Source organism: Thamnophis sirtalis, unplaced genomic scaffold, assembly GCF_051295495.1.
Source record: "Thamnophis sirtalis isolate CommonGarterSnake01/CBP01778 unplaced genomic scaffold, rThaSir2_p1.2 scaffold_3, whole genome shotgun sequence".
NCBI classification, from domain to species: Eukaryota; Metazoa; Chordata; class Lepidosauria; order Squamata; family Natricidae; genus Thamnophis; species Thamnophis sirtalis.
In genome coordinates, this window is record NW_028261383.1 from 13,315,404 (window position 1) to 13,331,925 (window position 16,522).

Sequence of the window (16,522 nt, forward strand, 5' to 3'; positions counted from 1 at the left end):
CCTATTTTATAACCAGTTTGGAATATTTTTATTTAACTTGGTACTTTAACTTCATTTTCAGAAAAGTTTTCCCCTCCCCCCTCCCTCCCTGAGTAACACTGCTGGAAAAGTAAAACACCAAGAAGACGGCCAAGGCATAATACTTCTGCGTTGCTACCAAAAATGTACACTAGCATTCTAAGACAGTGTTTCTCATCCTTGGCCATATGAAGATGTGTGAATCAACTTCCATAAGATGAGTGGACTTCAACTCCCAGAATTCCTCAGCCAATAAGGATCACTCTAAGAGTTGAGCTCAACTCAAAAGAGACTTTCCTTAGTCAGCCAATACTGAATGTGTGATGAAAACTTAATTATTTGGACAAGCTGTTTCTTGGCTTCATGTCAAAAAGGCATAAATACACAATTTGTTTCTAAATTGAATCAGTGACAACACTGAATACGTACTATAGCCAAGAGATTCTTTGGAGTGGGATTGCTTGAAAAAGCTGACTTGTTACACCTTTCCAGACCAGTGGTGGGATTCAAATAATTCAACAACCGGTTCTCTGCTCTAATGATTTTTTTCAACAACCAGTTCACCAAACTGCTCAGAAGGTTAACAACCGGTTCTCTCCCAAATGATGGGGGTGCAAACTGACTGAATCCCACCACTGCTAGAGCCTCTACAGTAGCATATTTTTTGTTGCATTGTTCATCTAGAAATAATTTCTAAATACTTTCACAGCAGTTAAATAGGATTACATCTTCCTTCCCCTGTCCTCATCACTTTCTATAGAGGGATGATTGAGAGCACCCTGTCATATTGCATTACCGCCTGGTTTGGAAGTCTTACTGCTTCAGACAGGATGGTGGTGCAGAGAGTGGTGAGGATGGCAGAAACTATTATTGGCAGTTCACTTCACTCACTTCACTCACTATCCAGGATATAGCATACAAGTGATGCTTGACCAGGTCTGCAGGATTGTCTGGGCTGCTACACATTCTCTTCATGACCTGTTTTCCTTGTTATCTTCTGTGAGGAGGATTCGTGGTATCTGAAGCAGAACATCCAGATTCAGTCACAGTTTTGATCCATATAGTATCAACCTTGTGAACTCTCAAGCTTTCTCCTTCCAATATGTATTCAAGATGGACAGTAATTCCACAGCACCGTATTTTTTGGAGTATAAGATGCACCTTTCCCCCCCAAAACAGGGTGAAAATTTGGGTTTGCGTTATACACCAAATGTAGCTCCACCTCCCTCCCCCCAGGCCAAAAATGCGAGGCATGGAGGCAGTGATGGTCTGTGGCAATCCCTGCAGCCTAGAACAACTGATTGGGGGTATTCCGGCAGTCCGATTCAACTGCCAATCAGCTGTGCTGAATCAGGCTGCAATAAGTGCTGATGCTGACCTGGCTGGTGAGAGTGCAGCAACAATCACTTTCAGAAATCACACACAAGTAACTAATTCAGCAGGATTCAAAATAATAATAATATACAATACAATACCAAAAGCAGGTTTCCCAAGATAGCAGTAAATACAAGCAAAACACAAGCAGTTTCACTTTCAGTTCTCAGCTAAGCCAGGCTCCTTCCTGTCTCCTTGTTGCTCACACAGCAAATACTGTTTCAGAGTCCAAATAGCCTTCATTGGCTGACTTAGTTGCTATGCCTAGTCATTGGCTGACCGATGAACTCTCACACACTGATAGGAAGTTAGTCAGCTGAATATCATGGATGCCGGTAGGCAGAATTTTTCTTCTTCTCATACACACACACACACACACCTATGTATATAGCATGTGTATATGCGTATGTAAATGTACACTTTCAAGAGCAGGCAACAGAATTTCATAGTTAACGTGTGCCAGTTTAACCACAGTAAAAAAAAATGTCAATAAAGGTTATCTACCTATTATTTCCCACAAAATCAAACTATTTGGTTTTAGCTCAACAAGAAGCAGACTGTTTTACCAAGCCAGTTATTGAAAGAAAAACAAGTGAGAAGATCTTGCATTTGAAGAGCAGCTTCCCAAATTCCTGAGACTGGAGGGGAATGGCTTGGTGGATGGTGAAAACTTTCATGCTGTATCGTGGCTAAGAGCAGGGGCCATCAGTTCCACTGACTCCCGCTCCACTGTTTTTTCAGGAGATGTTTGAGAAGTTTTTCTTTTCTTCCTCTGAATTCCTGAGATTAGGACAAGGAAAATGATGGATTAGTTTGATTTTGTTTGCGTTATCTAAAAATCCTCACTTTAACTGACCCGACTCATTGCTTAATCAAATCAATTAGAATGTCCTTGATGCTTTAGCATGGTGGCCTAGAGGTGGAGGTCTCACCTCACAATCCAGAGGCTGTGAGTTCGATCATAGGTAATGACAGGTATTTCTGTCTCTGAGGGCAATGAGGAATTATCTGCTGTGAACACTGTGTAGACATCAGGAAGGGCATATGAACTTTAGATGCTCGAGCTTCGATCAGTCACCCCAACTCTACCCTGATTCAAGGGATTAGAGTCATTAAAAGAAAAAAAACACGCTGCTTTGTATGACTGGATTTTATTTGAAAATTCATCAGCATTTGCAGAATGGAGTTTATTCATTGAGTAACAAATGCATGAAGTATAATAAATATCTGGGCAGGATCGGTAGCTCCATAGGGGCAAGGGTGCCATTTTCCAGAATACAATAACTTCTCAGGAGCGATGGGACAAACCAGAAACTCAGAAAGCAGCAGAGATAAGCTTCTGATCAGTTCAAGGACTCAACAGTAATCTATAGAACTAGACAGGGTATGTCTTACCCAGTGGTGGGTTTCAATTTTTTTTAGAACCTCTTCTGTAGGTGTGGCCTGCTTTGTGGGAGTGGCTTGCCGGTCATGTGACTGGGTGGGAGTGGCTTGCTGACCATGTGACTGGGTGGGAGTGGCTTGGCAGTCATGTGACTGGGTGGGCATGGCCAACTTGTAAAATGTGGTGAAACTCACTTAACAACGCTTTTGCTTAGCAACCAAAATGTTGGCTCAGAAACTCTGGCATTTGAAGCACGCAAGTCTTAAAGCTGTCAAGTTACAAGACCCTTGCACCCTTAACCCTTTAGAAAAAAACCCCAGGGGTGTTCAAACTTGACAGGTTTAAGACTTGTGGACCGATAGTTCTGATGACTTTTTGGTCCTGCCCCACTCCTCCCAGGAGTCTCCACGTGTCCTGTTCTGGCTCCCAGATAAGTGCAGAGAGGCCTCTGAGGCCCAAAATGGGGTGTGTGGAGGGGTGCAGTGTAACTCCCCTGTGGCCTGTGTTTACTCCCAGGAGGCTGCAGGGGGCCTCCTGGGCCCAAAATGGGGCCCAGAGGGTGCTCCCAGGGGTTGCAGGAGGCTGAGTGCTGCCTGTCACACCCCTGGCCATGCCCACTATGGGCACACCCACCCAGCCAGTCAAAGGGCAGAGAACCGGTTGCTAAATTAGTTGAATCCCACCACTGGAGAGATTCAATCTAGAACTAAGGAGGAATTTCCTGACGGTGACAGCTATTAATCAGTGGAATGGTTACCTCCTAGAAGTTGTGGGTGCTGCATCACTAGAGGTTCTTATAAGAAGAGTTTGGACAGCCATTTCTCTGGACTGGCATGGGGTCTCCTGCTTGAACAGGGAGTTAGACTAGAAGACCTCCAACACTCATTCCAACTCTGTGATCGCATATTCAGACAGGAAGGATAAGACGTAGCTGCTTTAAAAAGCTGATGAAACCCTTTTTTGGGGGGGGGGGAGATGGAATTGAAAGTGCTGTCCAGCCCTGTTTTAACTCCCCCACGACAGTAGCCCTTGTAGGATGGCAATTAAAGGCAGGCTCATCTGAGAGAAAGTGTACCTACTGTTGAACTTAAGAGTTTCTCCCCACTTGATATTTCAAGAAACCAAAAACTGCTATGTATTGATGTGTTTGTCAGCCTTCCAAAATGCCATTGCCAGAGATCATTTCAAAAACAAAGGATATGTTGGTGGACACCAGCTGATTTTGGAAGCTTTTGGTGCAGGCCCTTCTCCAGATCCTAAACCAGGATGATTGCTGGTAGTCCTCGACTTACGGCCACAGCTGAGCCCAAACTTTCCGTTGCTAAGCAAGACAGCTTCCATTGCTAAGCAAAACGTTCCATTGCTAAGGGAGTTTTGCCCCAGTTTACCATCTTTCTTGCCGCCACTGTTAAGCGAATCACTGCAGATATTAAGTTAGCAACACGGTCGTTAAGTGAACCTGGCTTCCCCGTTGGCTTTGATTGTCAGGAGACCGTAAAAGGTCAGTATGACGGTCAGTATGACTCCAAGACATTGCAGCTGTCATAAATACATGCCAGTTAGTTGCCAAGTGTCTGGATTTTGATCACATGACCATGGGATCCTGCAATAGTCATAAGTGTGAAAAGCGGTCATCGGTCACTTTTTTTCCAGTGCCGTTGGAACTTTGAATGGTCACTAAATGAGTGAGTTGTAAGTCGAGGACTACTTGTACTCTCTTCCAGTAGCAAATCAGACTTACTGATGCACACCACGAGTCCAACTGATGCCAGCAAGGAAGCAGTCAGAACTCCTCCCAGGATGGCGCCCACAGCGAAAGGGACTGCAAGGGGAAAAGAGAGCAGCAGGCTTAGAGCTTCTTGTTAACTAAAATCTTCCTCCCCTTTGGTCTCTCAGATATTGCTCAAGCTCCACAGAATGATCCGGGTTGATCTCTAAAAACCTAAGTAAGATTGGAACCAGTGGTGGGTTTCAAAATTTTTTGGAACCTCTTCTGTAGGTGTGGCCTGCTTTTCGGGTCCACTGGTGGAACCTCTTCTAACCGGTTCAGTAGATTTGACGAACCGGTTCTACTGAATAGGTGCGAACTGGTCGGAACCCACCTCTGGTTGGAATTGGGGAATTCCAATAGATCTCAAGGCCGGAGACGAGAAAAATCCTCAAGCCCTGAAAGCAACAGGAACTTGCCGAAGCTTGGGCCTCATGATTACTTGGATGGAAGGCCATCAGGAAATCCCAGGGCTGTAGGGGAAGCTCAACAAAAATCCTGCATGGTGATTGGGAAATCTCCCCTTCCCTTCCCCATTTACACGGAGGAGTCCAGGAAATCACCAAGAGTCAAGCTTGTCAGAGACTTTACCAATTAACTAATTTAGGAGTTGAACTATAATTCCTCCCTCCTCCCCATGCAGAAGTGTATTTCCTGCATTTTGCAGCAGCAAATACACAAAACGTCACAGTTGACAGCACAGAATTTTAATTTCACAATGTAGAGATAGATTTAACCATAGTTTCAATTGGGGAAAAAGTGACCCTCCTAGACCAGGGGTCAGCAACTCACGGCTCTGGAGCCGCATGTGGCTCTTTCATCCCTCTGCTGCGGCTCCCTGTCACCGGTTGGTGCCACAATTGATAGGGCTTTTGGTAGGACAGGTAGAGAAAAAAGGATGCTGTGCTAGGAGGAGACTCTATGGTAGGGGGAGGGGGGACGACCAGACTTCCGGTCAGCAGAGGAAAAAGAACGCTGTGCTAGGAAGAAACTCTATGATGGGGGAACTGGATTTCCAGTCGGCTCCAGAATTGAATGGGGGGCTTCCATTAAGGAGCTTTGTGGCTCTTTGAGTGTTTAAGGTTGCCAACCCCTGTCCTAGCACAAGCCAAGTCCAACAAATGCCAGAGAATTTCTAGACACCCGGCACTCTAAGAAATCAGCCATCCATAGATACATAGACATGAACAACATCTGTAGACTACAAAAGAGATAACAAAAAGACCCCAGCACCTCTCCAGCAGTAATCAGCACCCAGATCAGCATGGATTAAATCCAAGATTTACATCAGACCAACACTCAAGTAAACAAAACCCCAATCAAAAAACTACCGAAGAAGCCAACAGCAAACAGCCCAATCAAAAAAATCCCTAAGACCACCACCACCACTACTGACAGGCGAGCCGCTAGAACAGAGATGGTTAACCTTTTTGTCTTTGCATGCGCCCACACCCACAATGCAATGCACCCCCTTGCACATGCAAACACATTCCCCCCCCCCCCCGCAGCCTACTCAGCCTCCTGCATCACGCCAGCATTTGTGTGTTTTCACACACACAGGCCTGTTTCTGGACTTCCGGAATTTCCAGGAGGTTCATTTTATGCTCCCCCCCAGGCTCCAGAGGCTTTTCTTGAGCCTCCGGGAAGGCAAAAACAATATCTCCTGAGCCTATGGAGGCTCTCCCTAAAGCCTCCTGGCACCAAAAATGGAGCGCGGGGGGGCGTGTCACCCCCTGTGCTTCCCTGCCCTCCACGCATTACCCCCACGCATGCACGCACAATTCCCCCATGCATGTGTCTGTGCATATGTCTCTCAGCAAAGCCCCAAAAATCAGCTGGCCAGTGGGAGGTGCGCACACATGTGTGGTGGAGCTGACCTGGGCAACGGCTCATGTGCCCTCAGAGAGGGCTAGGTGGGCCACCTGTGGCACGTGTGCCATAGGTTTGCCATCGTGGCACTAGAATATAAACGGACAGCAAACTGCACTCCTTACCAGCACTGATGATGTTACCTAGTTTGGGTAATGAAACATCTGCAAGAAAACAAGCAAGCTCAGACAGCACCAAGGACCGCTCACACAAAATTTCCACTAGGAGTCTAATCAATACTGCTGGAGGCATCCCTCAACTTTGCCACTGTTTATTCCCCGGGACAAGAGTCACTGTCCAGACCTGGCCACCTTTTCTCTAAGGCCAGTAACCTCCTCTCCCCCTCTGCCTCTCACCTGTCTTCTCCTTCCAGCCCACAAGCAGGGGCTCTGCAAGGCTGGTGTGCTCCACGTGGCACCGGTAACGGTCCCTCTCCTTGGGATTGATCCGGATGCTGAGCCAGGCATGGTAGGTTCCATCGGAATTGGGAGCGATGCTCTTCCAATAGGTTTCCTCCTCCCAGATGAGCCCGTCCCTTCTCCACGTAACGTTGATCTCCTTGGGGTAAAACCCAAAAGCTTGGCAGACCAACGTCTCCAGCAATCCGGACGGATCCATCGATTGTGTGACTTTCACTATTGGGAGCTCTGCAAAGGAATGAAATGAAGGTGAGTCTGCTTAGCGGTTCCTTTATGGAAAGTGGGAAGCTGGATTGGAAAGGATTCTGGGTAATTATTTGAGGGACCATCTCTCGCCATTTACACTAGCCTGTCCCGTTAGATCCAGAAGAAAAGGCATGCTGTGGACACCAAACCGGGGTGGCTCAGTGGTTAGAATACAGTATTGCAGGCTAATTCAGCTCACTACCAGATGTTCGATCCTGACTGACTCAAGGTTGAGTCAGCCTTCCAAACTCCCAAGGTTGATAAAATGAGGGCCCAGATTGTTGGGGGCAATAGGCTGACTCTGTAAATTGCATAGAAAGGGCTGTAAAGCACTGTAAAGCAGTATATAAGTCTAAGTGCTATTGCTATCTGCCAGGGAGTTACAATTGATGGGTCAGGGGAACAATTGTGGGTTGTGGGTGCTCCATTATTGGAGATTTTTAGGAAGAGGTTGGACAACCACTTGTCTGCAATAATAGGGTCTCCTGCTTGAGCAGGGAGTTGGACTAGAAGACTTTCCATCTCTGTTATTCTAGTCCCAGGTCACAGCCCTTCTCTGCCATGGTGCCCCCTTATCAAACATTCTCTCCCCCCTCCCAAAATAATAGGTTAACTGCAGGGGTGGGTTCCGGCAGTCACTACTGTCGGTTCGCTCGTGGGCGTGCCATGGGTGCATTTAATGAGCGTCGCGTGTGCATGCGCAATGCAATAAAAATTGCTCTGCACATGCGCAGAAGCAAAAAACAAGATGGCGGCATCATAGGCGCTGCCCGGAGAACTGGTTCAGGGGCATGGCAGGCCTGGGTCACTGCTGGTTCCAGTGACCCAGGATGCCAAACCACTACCAATTCAGCTGAACTGGTCCGAACTGGTAGGAATCCACCACTGGTTAATTCTCATCCTTTCTGAGATTCAGGAAATCCCTCAAGTGCTGGTTATGTCACCAGGTATGGAAATTCCAGGAAACCGGAGACTTATTTAGAGTTTAGGGCAGGGCTATCAAACTCCGGGCCTGTGAGCCGAATGCATCGTGTGCTGGCCACACATGGTTTAGCAAAGGAGGAAAAAGTCCTGATATGTCACGTGATGCTGCTGTGATGATGTGAGTTTGACACCCCTGGTTTATGGTCTTCACTGTTGAGATGAATATATTTACTCTCTCTCTCTCTCTCTCTCTCTCTCTCTCTCTGCTTGAGGTTGGTATATTTTTAATTTTAATAGCCCGTCACTTTAAATGTTGATTTTTTAAATTTTTTAAACATGTTCTTTATATAGGCAAGTAGTCCTTGATTTTATAACTTTCAAATCACCTGTTTTTCTCTGGTATGAGGAAATTGAACAAATTTCCTCTCTTGCTTTTCCCCCCCGCGACATTAGCCTCACCTTTCCTTGCAAACGTTTCTTTCCCATATCCCAGGAACTTCCGCAGGAGTCCGATGCAGATCTCCTCCAGGAAGAGCTTGTTTCTCCGGAGCCTGTCCAGGTCAGCCTCCCAGGTTCTCTTGATCAGCTGGGCCTCGCGATCGATTGCCGTCCAAGTGAGGGTCTCCTTGTCAAAGCTGAGGAAGTCCCTCCCATCATAGCTGTACTGGTCATACCCTCTTTTGCTCCCGTCTTCCCTGAGCTCACAGCCGTACATTTTCTGCCAGGTGTGAAGCCCTGAAAACATCAAGGCCCAAATCACTATCAGGGAAAGTGATAGACACTACCAGGCCATGGCCCATTTGGAACTAGGCCACGCATGTAATGGGCGAACACGCATGCACCCAGCTCTACTTGTACAAGCGGCAGGCCCTTGCACACGAAGCTCCATTTACATGCGTGGTGGGCCCTCATGCACAAAACTCCATTTATATGAGTGTAGCACTTGTGCCCACCACTTCCCCAAATGGAGTTGGAGGCGCCTGCCGCTCACATGGAACCATCCCCTCTTCCCCAACCCTCTGGTCCGAAAGGTTGGAGACCGTCGATGTACAACCAACAGGTAAACTAGAGTGGCCTCCCATTATCCACTCACCCCCACTTTGGTTATACTGCTTCTTGAGGCTCTCCATATCCCTCCAAAGCCTCAGCTCATCGCTGCGGGCCCTCTCCGTGTTCCATTTCCAGAACTGGGGATCCTCTTCCTCCACTTTCTTCATCCAGGGCAGTAGAGGTACAGCCCGCCTCGTCTTGCTGTTGTAGTGACCGCCGAGGTGGCCATTCAAGCAGGCCACGGCAGTGAACCAGGGAGTGTCCTGATTGGGTTCCCAAACTGCGGTGTAAAAATAGTGCAGCGTGTGGGAGTGGGAATCTGGGAAAGACAGGGAGACAGAGTGACAAGACTGTCAGAAATTGGGTCTGGCTCTGTAGGAAGTTAACACCCAACGCTCTCCTAGAAAAATGAAATGTCCTGTGAAATATTGAAAAGGCAGAATATTATCGTATTTTTTGGAGTATAAGATGCACCTTTTTCTGTCAAAAAAGAGGGTGAAAAACTGGGTGCGTCTTATACACTGAATACAGCATTTCTGGCCTCCCGAACCACACCCACTTTGCAAAAATGGCTGTGCATAGCCTTTAGGAGGCTTCCAGGGTCCTCCTGGAGGCTGGGGAGGGCAAAAATAAGTGAAAAACTGGCTGATTTTTGCTCGTTTTTGTCCCCCCAGCCCCCAGGAGCACTCTACAAGCCTCCTAAAGGCTATGCATGCTTTTTTTTTTTTTTTTTTTTGACAAAAACGGGCCTGTTTTCACAAGAAACAGGCCATTTTGGGGAGGTCTGCAGAGTGCAAAAACTTTTTTAAAAAATTGCCTCTTCAAAATCTTGGTGTGTCTTATACTCTTATACAAGAGCCAAGGTGGCGCAGTGGTTAAATGCAGCACTGCAGGCTACTGCTAGATCAGCAGGTCAGCGGTTCAAATCTCACCGGCTCAGGGTTGACTCAGCCTTCCATCCTTCCGAGGTGGGTAAAATGAGGACCCAGATTGTTGGGGGCAATATGCTGACTCTCTGTAAACCGCTTAGAGAGGCCTGAAAGGCCTATGAAGCGGTATATAAGTCTACTGCTATTGCTATTGCTACTCCAGTGTGTCTTATATTCTGAAAAATATGGTATATTTCCCTGGATCAGAAATGGAGAAACATGTTTTTAGGCAGGAAAGAGACTCACTCTTAATAGCCCTCACCTTTGTCAATGGGCCATTAGGGGCCCTGAGCTGGATAACAAAAATAGGATTAGCCTTCTACAGAAACTCACCACATGGCATCTGGGAACTCAATCAAGCTTGGGATTCAAAAAGACACACAACCTACAAAGTTAGCTAAGACCCCTGCCCCTGGGAGTATGACAACCAATCAGAATTCATTTCTTAGACAGGAACAGGAAACAGAGAGGTGGGGCCAAACAGAGAGTATAAAAAACCCAGGAACTCTCAGCAAGCTCTTCTTTCTCTTTTCTTCTTCACCCAACATCTGGAAGCATGTGATCCCCCTTTTCTATTCAGGAACTCAAGCCATGTGATCCTGTCCACCATTAAACCATCATTTCAATCAGCCTCCATGTTTCCAGTGTCTTTCTCCCCACTTGGAACTGAGCCCAGAAGGATATTTCTTCCAACAGCTCAAAGCCATTAAGGGACTCTCCTTTTTCTAGATCAGGGGCCTCCAAACTTGGCAAACTTTTAAGCCTTATGGCAGTGTTTCTCAACCTTGGCAACTTGAAGATGTCTGGACTTCAACTCCCAGAATTCCCCAGCCAGCATTTGCTGGCTGGGGAATTCTGGGACTTGAAGTCCAGACATCTTCAAGTTGCCAAGGTTGAGAAACACTGCCTTATGGACTTCAGCATGTCTGCCTGAGGAATTCTTGGAGTTGAAGTCCACAAGTCTTAAGGTTGCTGTTCTAAATCATGTGGAATGGATAGCTCTATACTGAGAGACCTCCTTATCAAGCAGTGTGGAGAAAATAAATATGTAGCAAATAAAATGGAGGCTGCCCTCTTTTTCCTCTCTGATCTGGGTCAGATCAGGCTCATCTCCTTGCCCGACCCAAATCGACCCTCTCTGCCACCAGACAAAGCCCCCTGCAATCCCATTTAAACCAAATAATACCAGCGACACTACCAGCTTACGAATTTTTTTAGGACCAGAAACTTTGTTGTTAAGACACAAAGATGTAACATTAAAAAAACACCATTTAGCAGTGGCAGCTCCAGCAGTCCGGTTGCCATTGTTGAACAAGGATCACATGGGTTGTTCAGTGAGTGCCTCATTGTGACCATGACTTTCGGCTTCCTGCTGGTTTCCCCATTGACTTTGCTTGTGGGAAAGGTTGCAGGTTTTGATCACATGACTATGGAGATGCTGCACTGGCTATAAGTATGAGATCCAGTTGCTAAGAGCTCTTTGAGTGAGTGGCTGTTAAAGGACTGTACATATGTTCAGCCCAAAGGCAGCCTAATAAAGGAACTGCTACATACAGTAATAATTTGGATGCTTTCAGTGTTTTTATTGCTTTTGCTATTATTGTTTTAAAATCCTTTCAATATATTTCAATATGCTATCAATAATAGTTTTTTTTAAATTGTATGCTACCCAGAATATTGACTGAAATGGGCGGGCATAGAAATTGAACAAACAAACAAGCTGAGAAACCCCAACATTGCATCCTACACCCAGGACATGCTCCCATTGTCTTAACATTCCAGCTCCTTCTCCAGCACGGCTGAGGAGAGCATATCTTTCTCCATCTGTCCTGGCCACTTTTTACAGAGGCATCATTGAGAGCCTTTTAACAAATTGCATCACTGTGTGGTTTGGTAGCAGCAGTGCCTCTGATAGAAAATCCATACAGAGAGTGGTGAGGACAGTCGAGAAGATTATAGGAAGCTCACTTCCCATTATTCAGGTTATTGCTGATAAGCGCTATGTGCTTAGAGCTCGAAGCATTGTTAGAGACTCCCCCATGCCCCGTTCATGGTCTTTTTCTGTTGCTCCCCTGGGGGGTGGGGTGGGGGGAGGTTTCAAAGTATCTATAGCAGGATTACCAGATTCTGTAACAGCCATTGCTCCTTATGTCATTCATCTTGTAAATTTGCAGGATTCTTTTTTTTTCCACCATTCACTCAAACTACTAGACTGTGATTTTCTGTGTGTTTGATGTGTATCTGTGTGTGTGTATGTGTGTGTGTGGGGTTATATGTATAATGGTTACCTTCTGAGAGCTGAATGCAATGGAATTTCATTTTAATGTATGCTGATTAGTGTATATTTAAAATGACAATAAAATTCTTATTCTATCTTATTCTATTCTAATTCTATTATTTTTCTATTCCATTGTATTCCTAAAAGGGCCAGTCTGCCTAAAACCTGCCAGCTTCCCCAAATTTGCCAGCAAAGCAGATTCCTTAGGATTTCTTGTCTTGCAACCCTCGACTCTTCAGGGAGTCCTCAGCTTACAACCATTCATTTAGTGATCATTCACAGTTATAATGGCCCTTATAAAAAAAAATGACATGATCGTTTTTCACTTACAACCGTTTCAGCATCCCCCGTGATCACATGATCAAGATTTGGACACTTGGCAACTGGCATGTATTTATGACGGCTGCAGGGACCCACGGTCATGTCATCGCCTTTTGCGACCTTCTGATGAGCCCACTTAATGAGGAAGCCGGATTCATTTAACAACCCTGTTACCAACTGAACAACTGCAGCGATTCACTTAAGAACTGCGGCAGGAAAGGTCATAAAGCAATAGCAATAGCAATAGCAGTAGACTTATATACCGCTTCATAGGCCTTTCAGGCCTCTCTAAGCGGTTTACAGAGAGTCAGCATATTGCCCCCAACAATCTGGGTCCTCATTTTACCCACCTCGGAAGGATGGAAGGCTGAGTCAACCCTGAGCCGGTGAGATTTGAACCGCTGACCTGCTGATCTAGCAGTAGCCTGTAGTGCTGCATTTAACCACTGCGCCACCTTGGCTCAATAAAGCAGGACAAAACTCACTTAACAAGGGTCTTGATTAACAAGAGAATTGAGGTCATGAGTTGAAGACTTCCTGTATGCAAATAAAACTCTGTATACAAATTAAACTCTGACTTCCTCTTTCTAGTAAGGCATGGAATAATTATTGCATGAACATGGTTCTTCCCCCAGTGTTGTGCGCTGTATTATGTCGGGATTCCCCACAACGCCATCTCCTCGCTGGCCCTACATGCTGAACTGGGCAGATTTTGGCCAGGATTTGAACGGGATGAAACTGAAGGAAACCCCCTTCCCTTAAGAAAATTCCAACTCAGTTGCCTAAAAATCTTCCAGGCAGATCTGAAACCGTAAAACGACACAGGAAATGCAAATCCTTTGATGCCATCTAGTGGCTGGCCGAGGTTCTGCACCTCAAATTTGGCAGCCCTATCACTCACTTGCTCCCCTCCCAAACCAGGCAGCCCCTGTCGAGCCCCACAGCTCCCGCTCGGGTTTTCTGGGGGTTCTCTCCGCCAGGCAGCAGGAAACCTCAAAGCACCTGGCCGTGCATCCAATCGAAAAAACCCAAAAGAAGCTGCGGTTGCATCGTCGTTGCTTGGCAGAACCGCCGAAAGCGAAAGTTCACTGAAGTGCGGGAAATTCCTTCACAGTTAGCGAAGGAGGAGGGGGATTCGAACGAAAGTCCTTTCTTTCTTTCTTTCTTTCTTTCTTTCTTTCTTTCTTTCTTTCTTTCTTTCTTTCTTTCTTTCTTTTTCTTTCTTTCTTTCTTCTCTTTTTTACCTCTTTTCTCTCCTCCTTCCTTGCTTTCTCTCTCTCTTTCTCTCCTTCCTCTCCTTCCTTCCTCTTCCTCTCTCTTTTTCTTTTTCCCCCTTCCTTCCTTTTTCTTTCCCCCCTCATTTCTCTTCCTTCCTTCCTCTTCCTTTAATTATCTTCTTCTTTCTTTCTTTCTTTCTTTCTTTCTTTCTTTCTTTCTTTCTTTCTTTCTTTCTTTCTTTCTTTCTTTCTTTCTTTCTTTCTTTCTTTCTTCTTATTTCCTCCCTTCCTCTATCTTTCTCCTTTATCTTTCTCTCTCTCTTTCGTTCTCCCATCTCCCCTACAAGGTGTACTCCACCGTAACGTATGAGGTTCCTCGATGCTTTGCTTCGTGTATGGCATCGTACACCCTAGGAGAAGCGGTGCTGGTCGGAACCTTCTCCCCCCTTTTTCTCGGAGCGCCGCTGCCTTCAACTCGCAGCTTTCGGCGGTGTCACACCCCCATCGTCCCAAGCTAACACTTGGGATGATGGGACCTGCAGACCTATACGGTTCGTAAGCCCCCCCCCCCCACTCACCTGCGCATCCTACCAAGGTGAGGACCAAGGCCAACCCAGGCAGAACCTTCATCGGCGATGCCTCCTAACGCCCCCAAAGTTCACGGCCGAGGAATTTGTGGCCGAAGGGTTGGTGGTTAATTACTCAGCTGTGATACGATCTCATACTCTGCAAACCAGATGCAACCCCCAGGGTGGTGATGGTTGGTAGGAACTGGGAGGCGGGGCTTAACGGGAGTAGGCGGAGCAAGGTTGACCGGGGATCAATCGGGTTCAGAAGAAGGCTTGCCTGCCTGCCTAAGACACGGAAGGAAACGGTTGGAAGACCGTTTATATTTTCGTGCAAGATCAGGGAAGCGATCGTGTGCGTGGGACGTTCAACTTTGCGTTGCAACCAATGCTCTTTGATGTGCTCTAGCGGTGCAGGTGCTCCCGTTTCCAGGCTCCGGAATTCCCCCCCACCTCTCCCCCGAACTTAAACCATTGTTATTTCGCACGGAAGGAAGTGGGTGGCGCAATGGTTAAATGCAGCACTGCAGGCTACTGCTAGATCAGCAGTTCAGCGGTTCAAATCTCACCGGCTCAGGGTTGACTCAGCCTTCCATCCTTCCGAGGTGGGTAAAATGAGGACCCAGATTGTTGGGGGCAATATGCTGACTCTCTGTAAACCGCTTAGAGAGGGCTGAAAGCCCTATGAAGCGGTATATAAGTCTACTGCTATTGCTATTGCTATATTCGCCCCGCCCCGAAAAAAAAACCACTTCTCTCTGTGCGCTAAATGTCAAAAATCACCTGCAGATCTTAGTTGCGCTGTCATTCAAAATTCTGTTTACTGAACGTCTTTGAACTTTTTCAAGAACTGCCTCTCTTCCTTGCAGGAGGATGCCTCTTTGGGGGATTAAAAACATCCTTTCCCCTTTAAATCATTGTTGGAGGCAAAAAAAAACCCGTCTCTGTGTGTTTTTTTTAAAACTCACACTTCTTTACTTCTTTCATAGGGTTAAAACGGGAACAAGTCTAACAAACCACGAGCAAGTTAGTTTCGGTGGCATGGCATTCACATGATTAAAAAAAAACAGTCACAGGAGAGAGTGCTGCAGGTCACTTAGATATGAGCCAACAGTTGGGTGTTAGCAGCCAAAAAAGCTAGTACAATCCTTGGTTGTATAAGCAGAGGCATAGAACCAAAATCAGGTGAAGTATTGAAGCAATAAAATCACAGCTTCAATCTCAAACTGTTTGCCATGTGTTAGGAATATAATCTAACGGTTGGGTTGGCAATATATAAATCATGTAACAATGCTGTACCTGTTTCTTTAAAGCATACTGTAAAATGTGATTGGTTGTGGTTTTCCTCAACCGGCCATAAGAGGGAGCCAGAATGACTGTTAGCTCTCTGTTTCCTTAGATGCCTGGCTGATCTGATCTGAGTGCCCTGAGCTATTGTAAGTTTTGCAACTGTTACAAAACTTTGTGTACCAAACTGATTATATGATACTGGACTATGTTATTTGGATTACCCCTTTAACTGAAAGACATTGATGACTGACTGTCTTATCCGTGTATGATTTGGACTGTTTGATATTTGATTTGATTGTATTTCTATGCCGCCCTATTCTCAGGGGGAATCAGGGCGGCTCACAAACCAAGTAGGGGAGTGGGGATACAAACAGGAAAAAAAAAGACAATGGACAAACAACACCACAATTTAAAAACAATCAACACACAATTTGAGTGGGGACAGGAACTCATCAGCCCCAGGCCTGTCGGAACAGCCAGGTTTTAAGGGCTTTGCGGAAAGCCTGGAGGGTGGCGAGGGTCCGAATCTCCACGGGGAGCTCATTCCAGAGGGCCGGAGCAGCCACAGAGAAGGCCCTCCTCCGGGTGTAGACAATCGGCATTGGCCAGTGGATGGAATTCGGAGGAGGCCTAATCTGGGGGATCTAATCGGTCTGTTGGAGGTAATTGGCAGCAGGCGGTCTCTCAAGTACCCAGGTGATGGACTCTGATACCTCTATTTCCACGAAAGTAAAAGCCTATTTAAACTGCAGATCTCACCCTATTCCTAAGAGGTCCGTAAAAGGGGCGTGCATAAGCGCATCGGCATGCATACGGTTCCTGTCTTACCGTTCCTATTTATCTGTATTTACTTCCTTTGTTCAAGTTTA

At 46.3% G+C, this 16,522-nt stretch overlaps 1 protein-coding gene across 1 annotated transcript; it reads right to left on the reverse strand.

The window, feature by feature from the left end:
• Positions 1-1,761: 1,761 nt before the first annotated feature.
• LOC148047224 (major histocompatibility complex class I-related protein 1-like) lies at positions 1,762-14,510 on the reverse strand. Its single transcript, XM_087711311.1, has 6 exons — positions 14,376-14,510; positions 9,096-9,371; positions 8,462-8,737; positions 6,770-7,060; positions 4,518-4,598; positions 1,762-2,172 (listed from the first exon to the last, which is right to left on the reverse strand). The coding sequence occupies exons 1-6, from the start codon at positions 14,425-14,427 to the stop codon at positions 2,066-2,068; spliced, it is 1,083 nt and encodes a 360-aa protein (XP_087567437.1). The 5' UTR covers positions 14,428-14,510; the 3' UTR covers positions 1,762-2,065.
• Between the last annotated feature and the right edge of the window lie 2,012 nt (positions 14,511-16,522).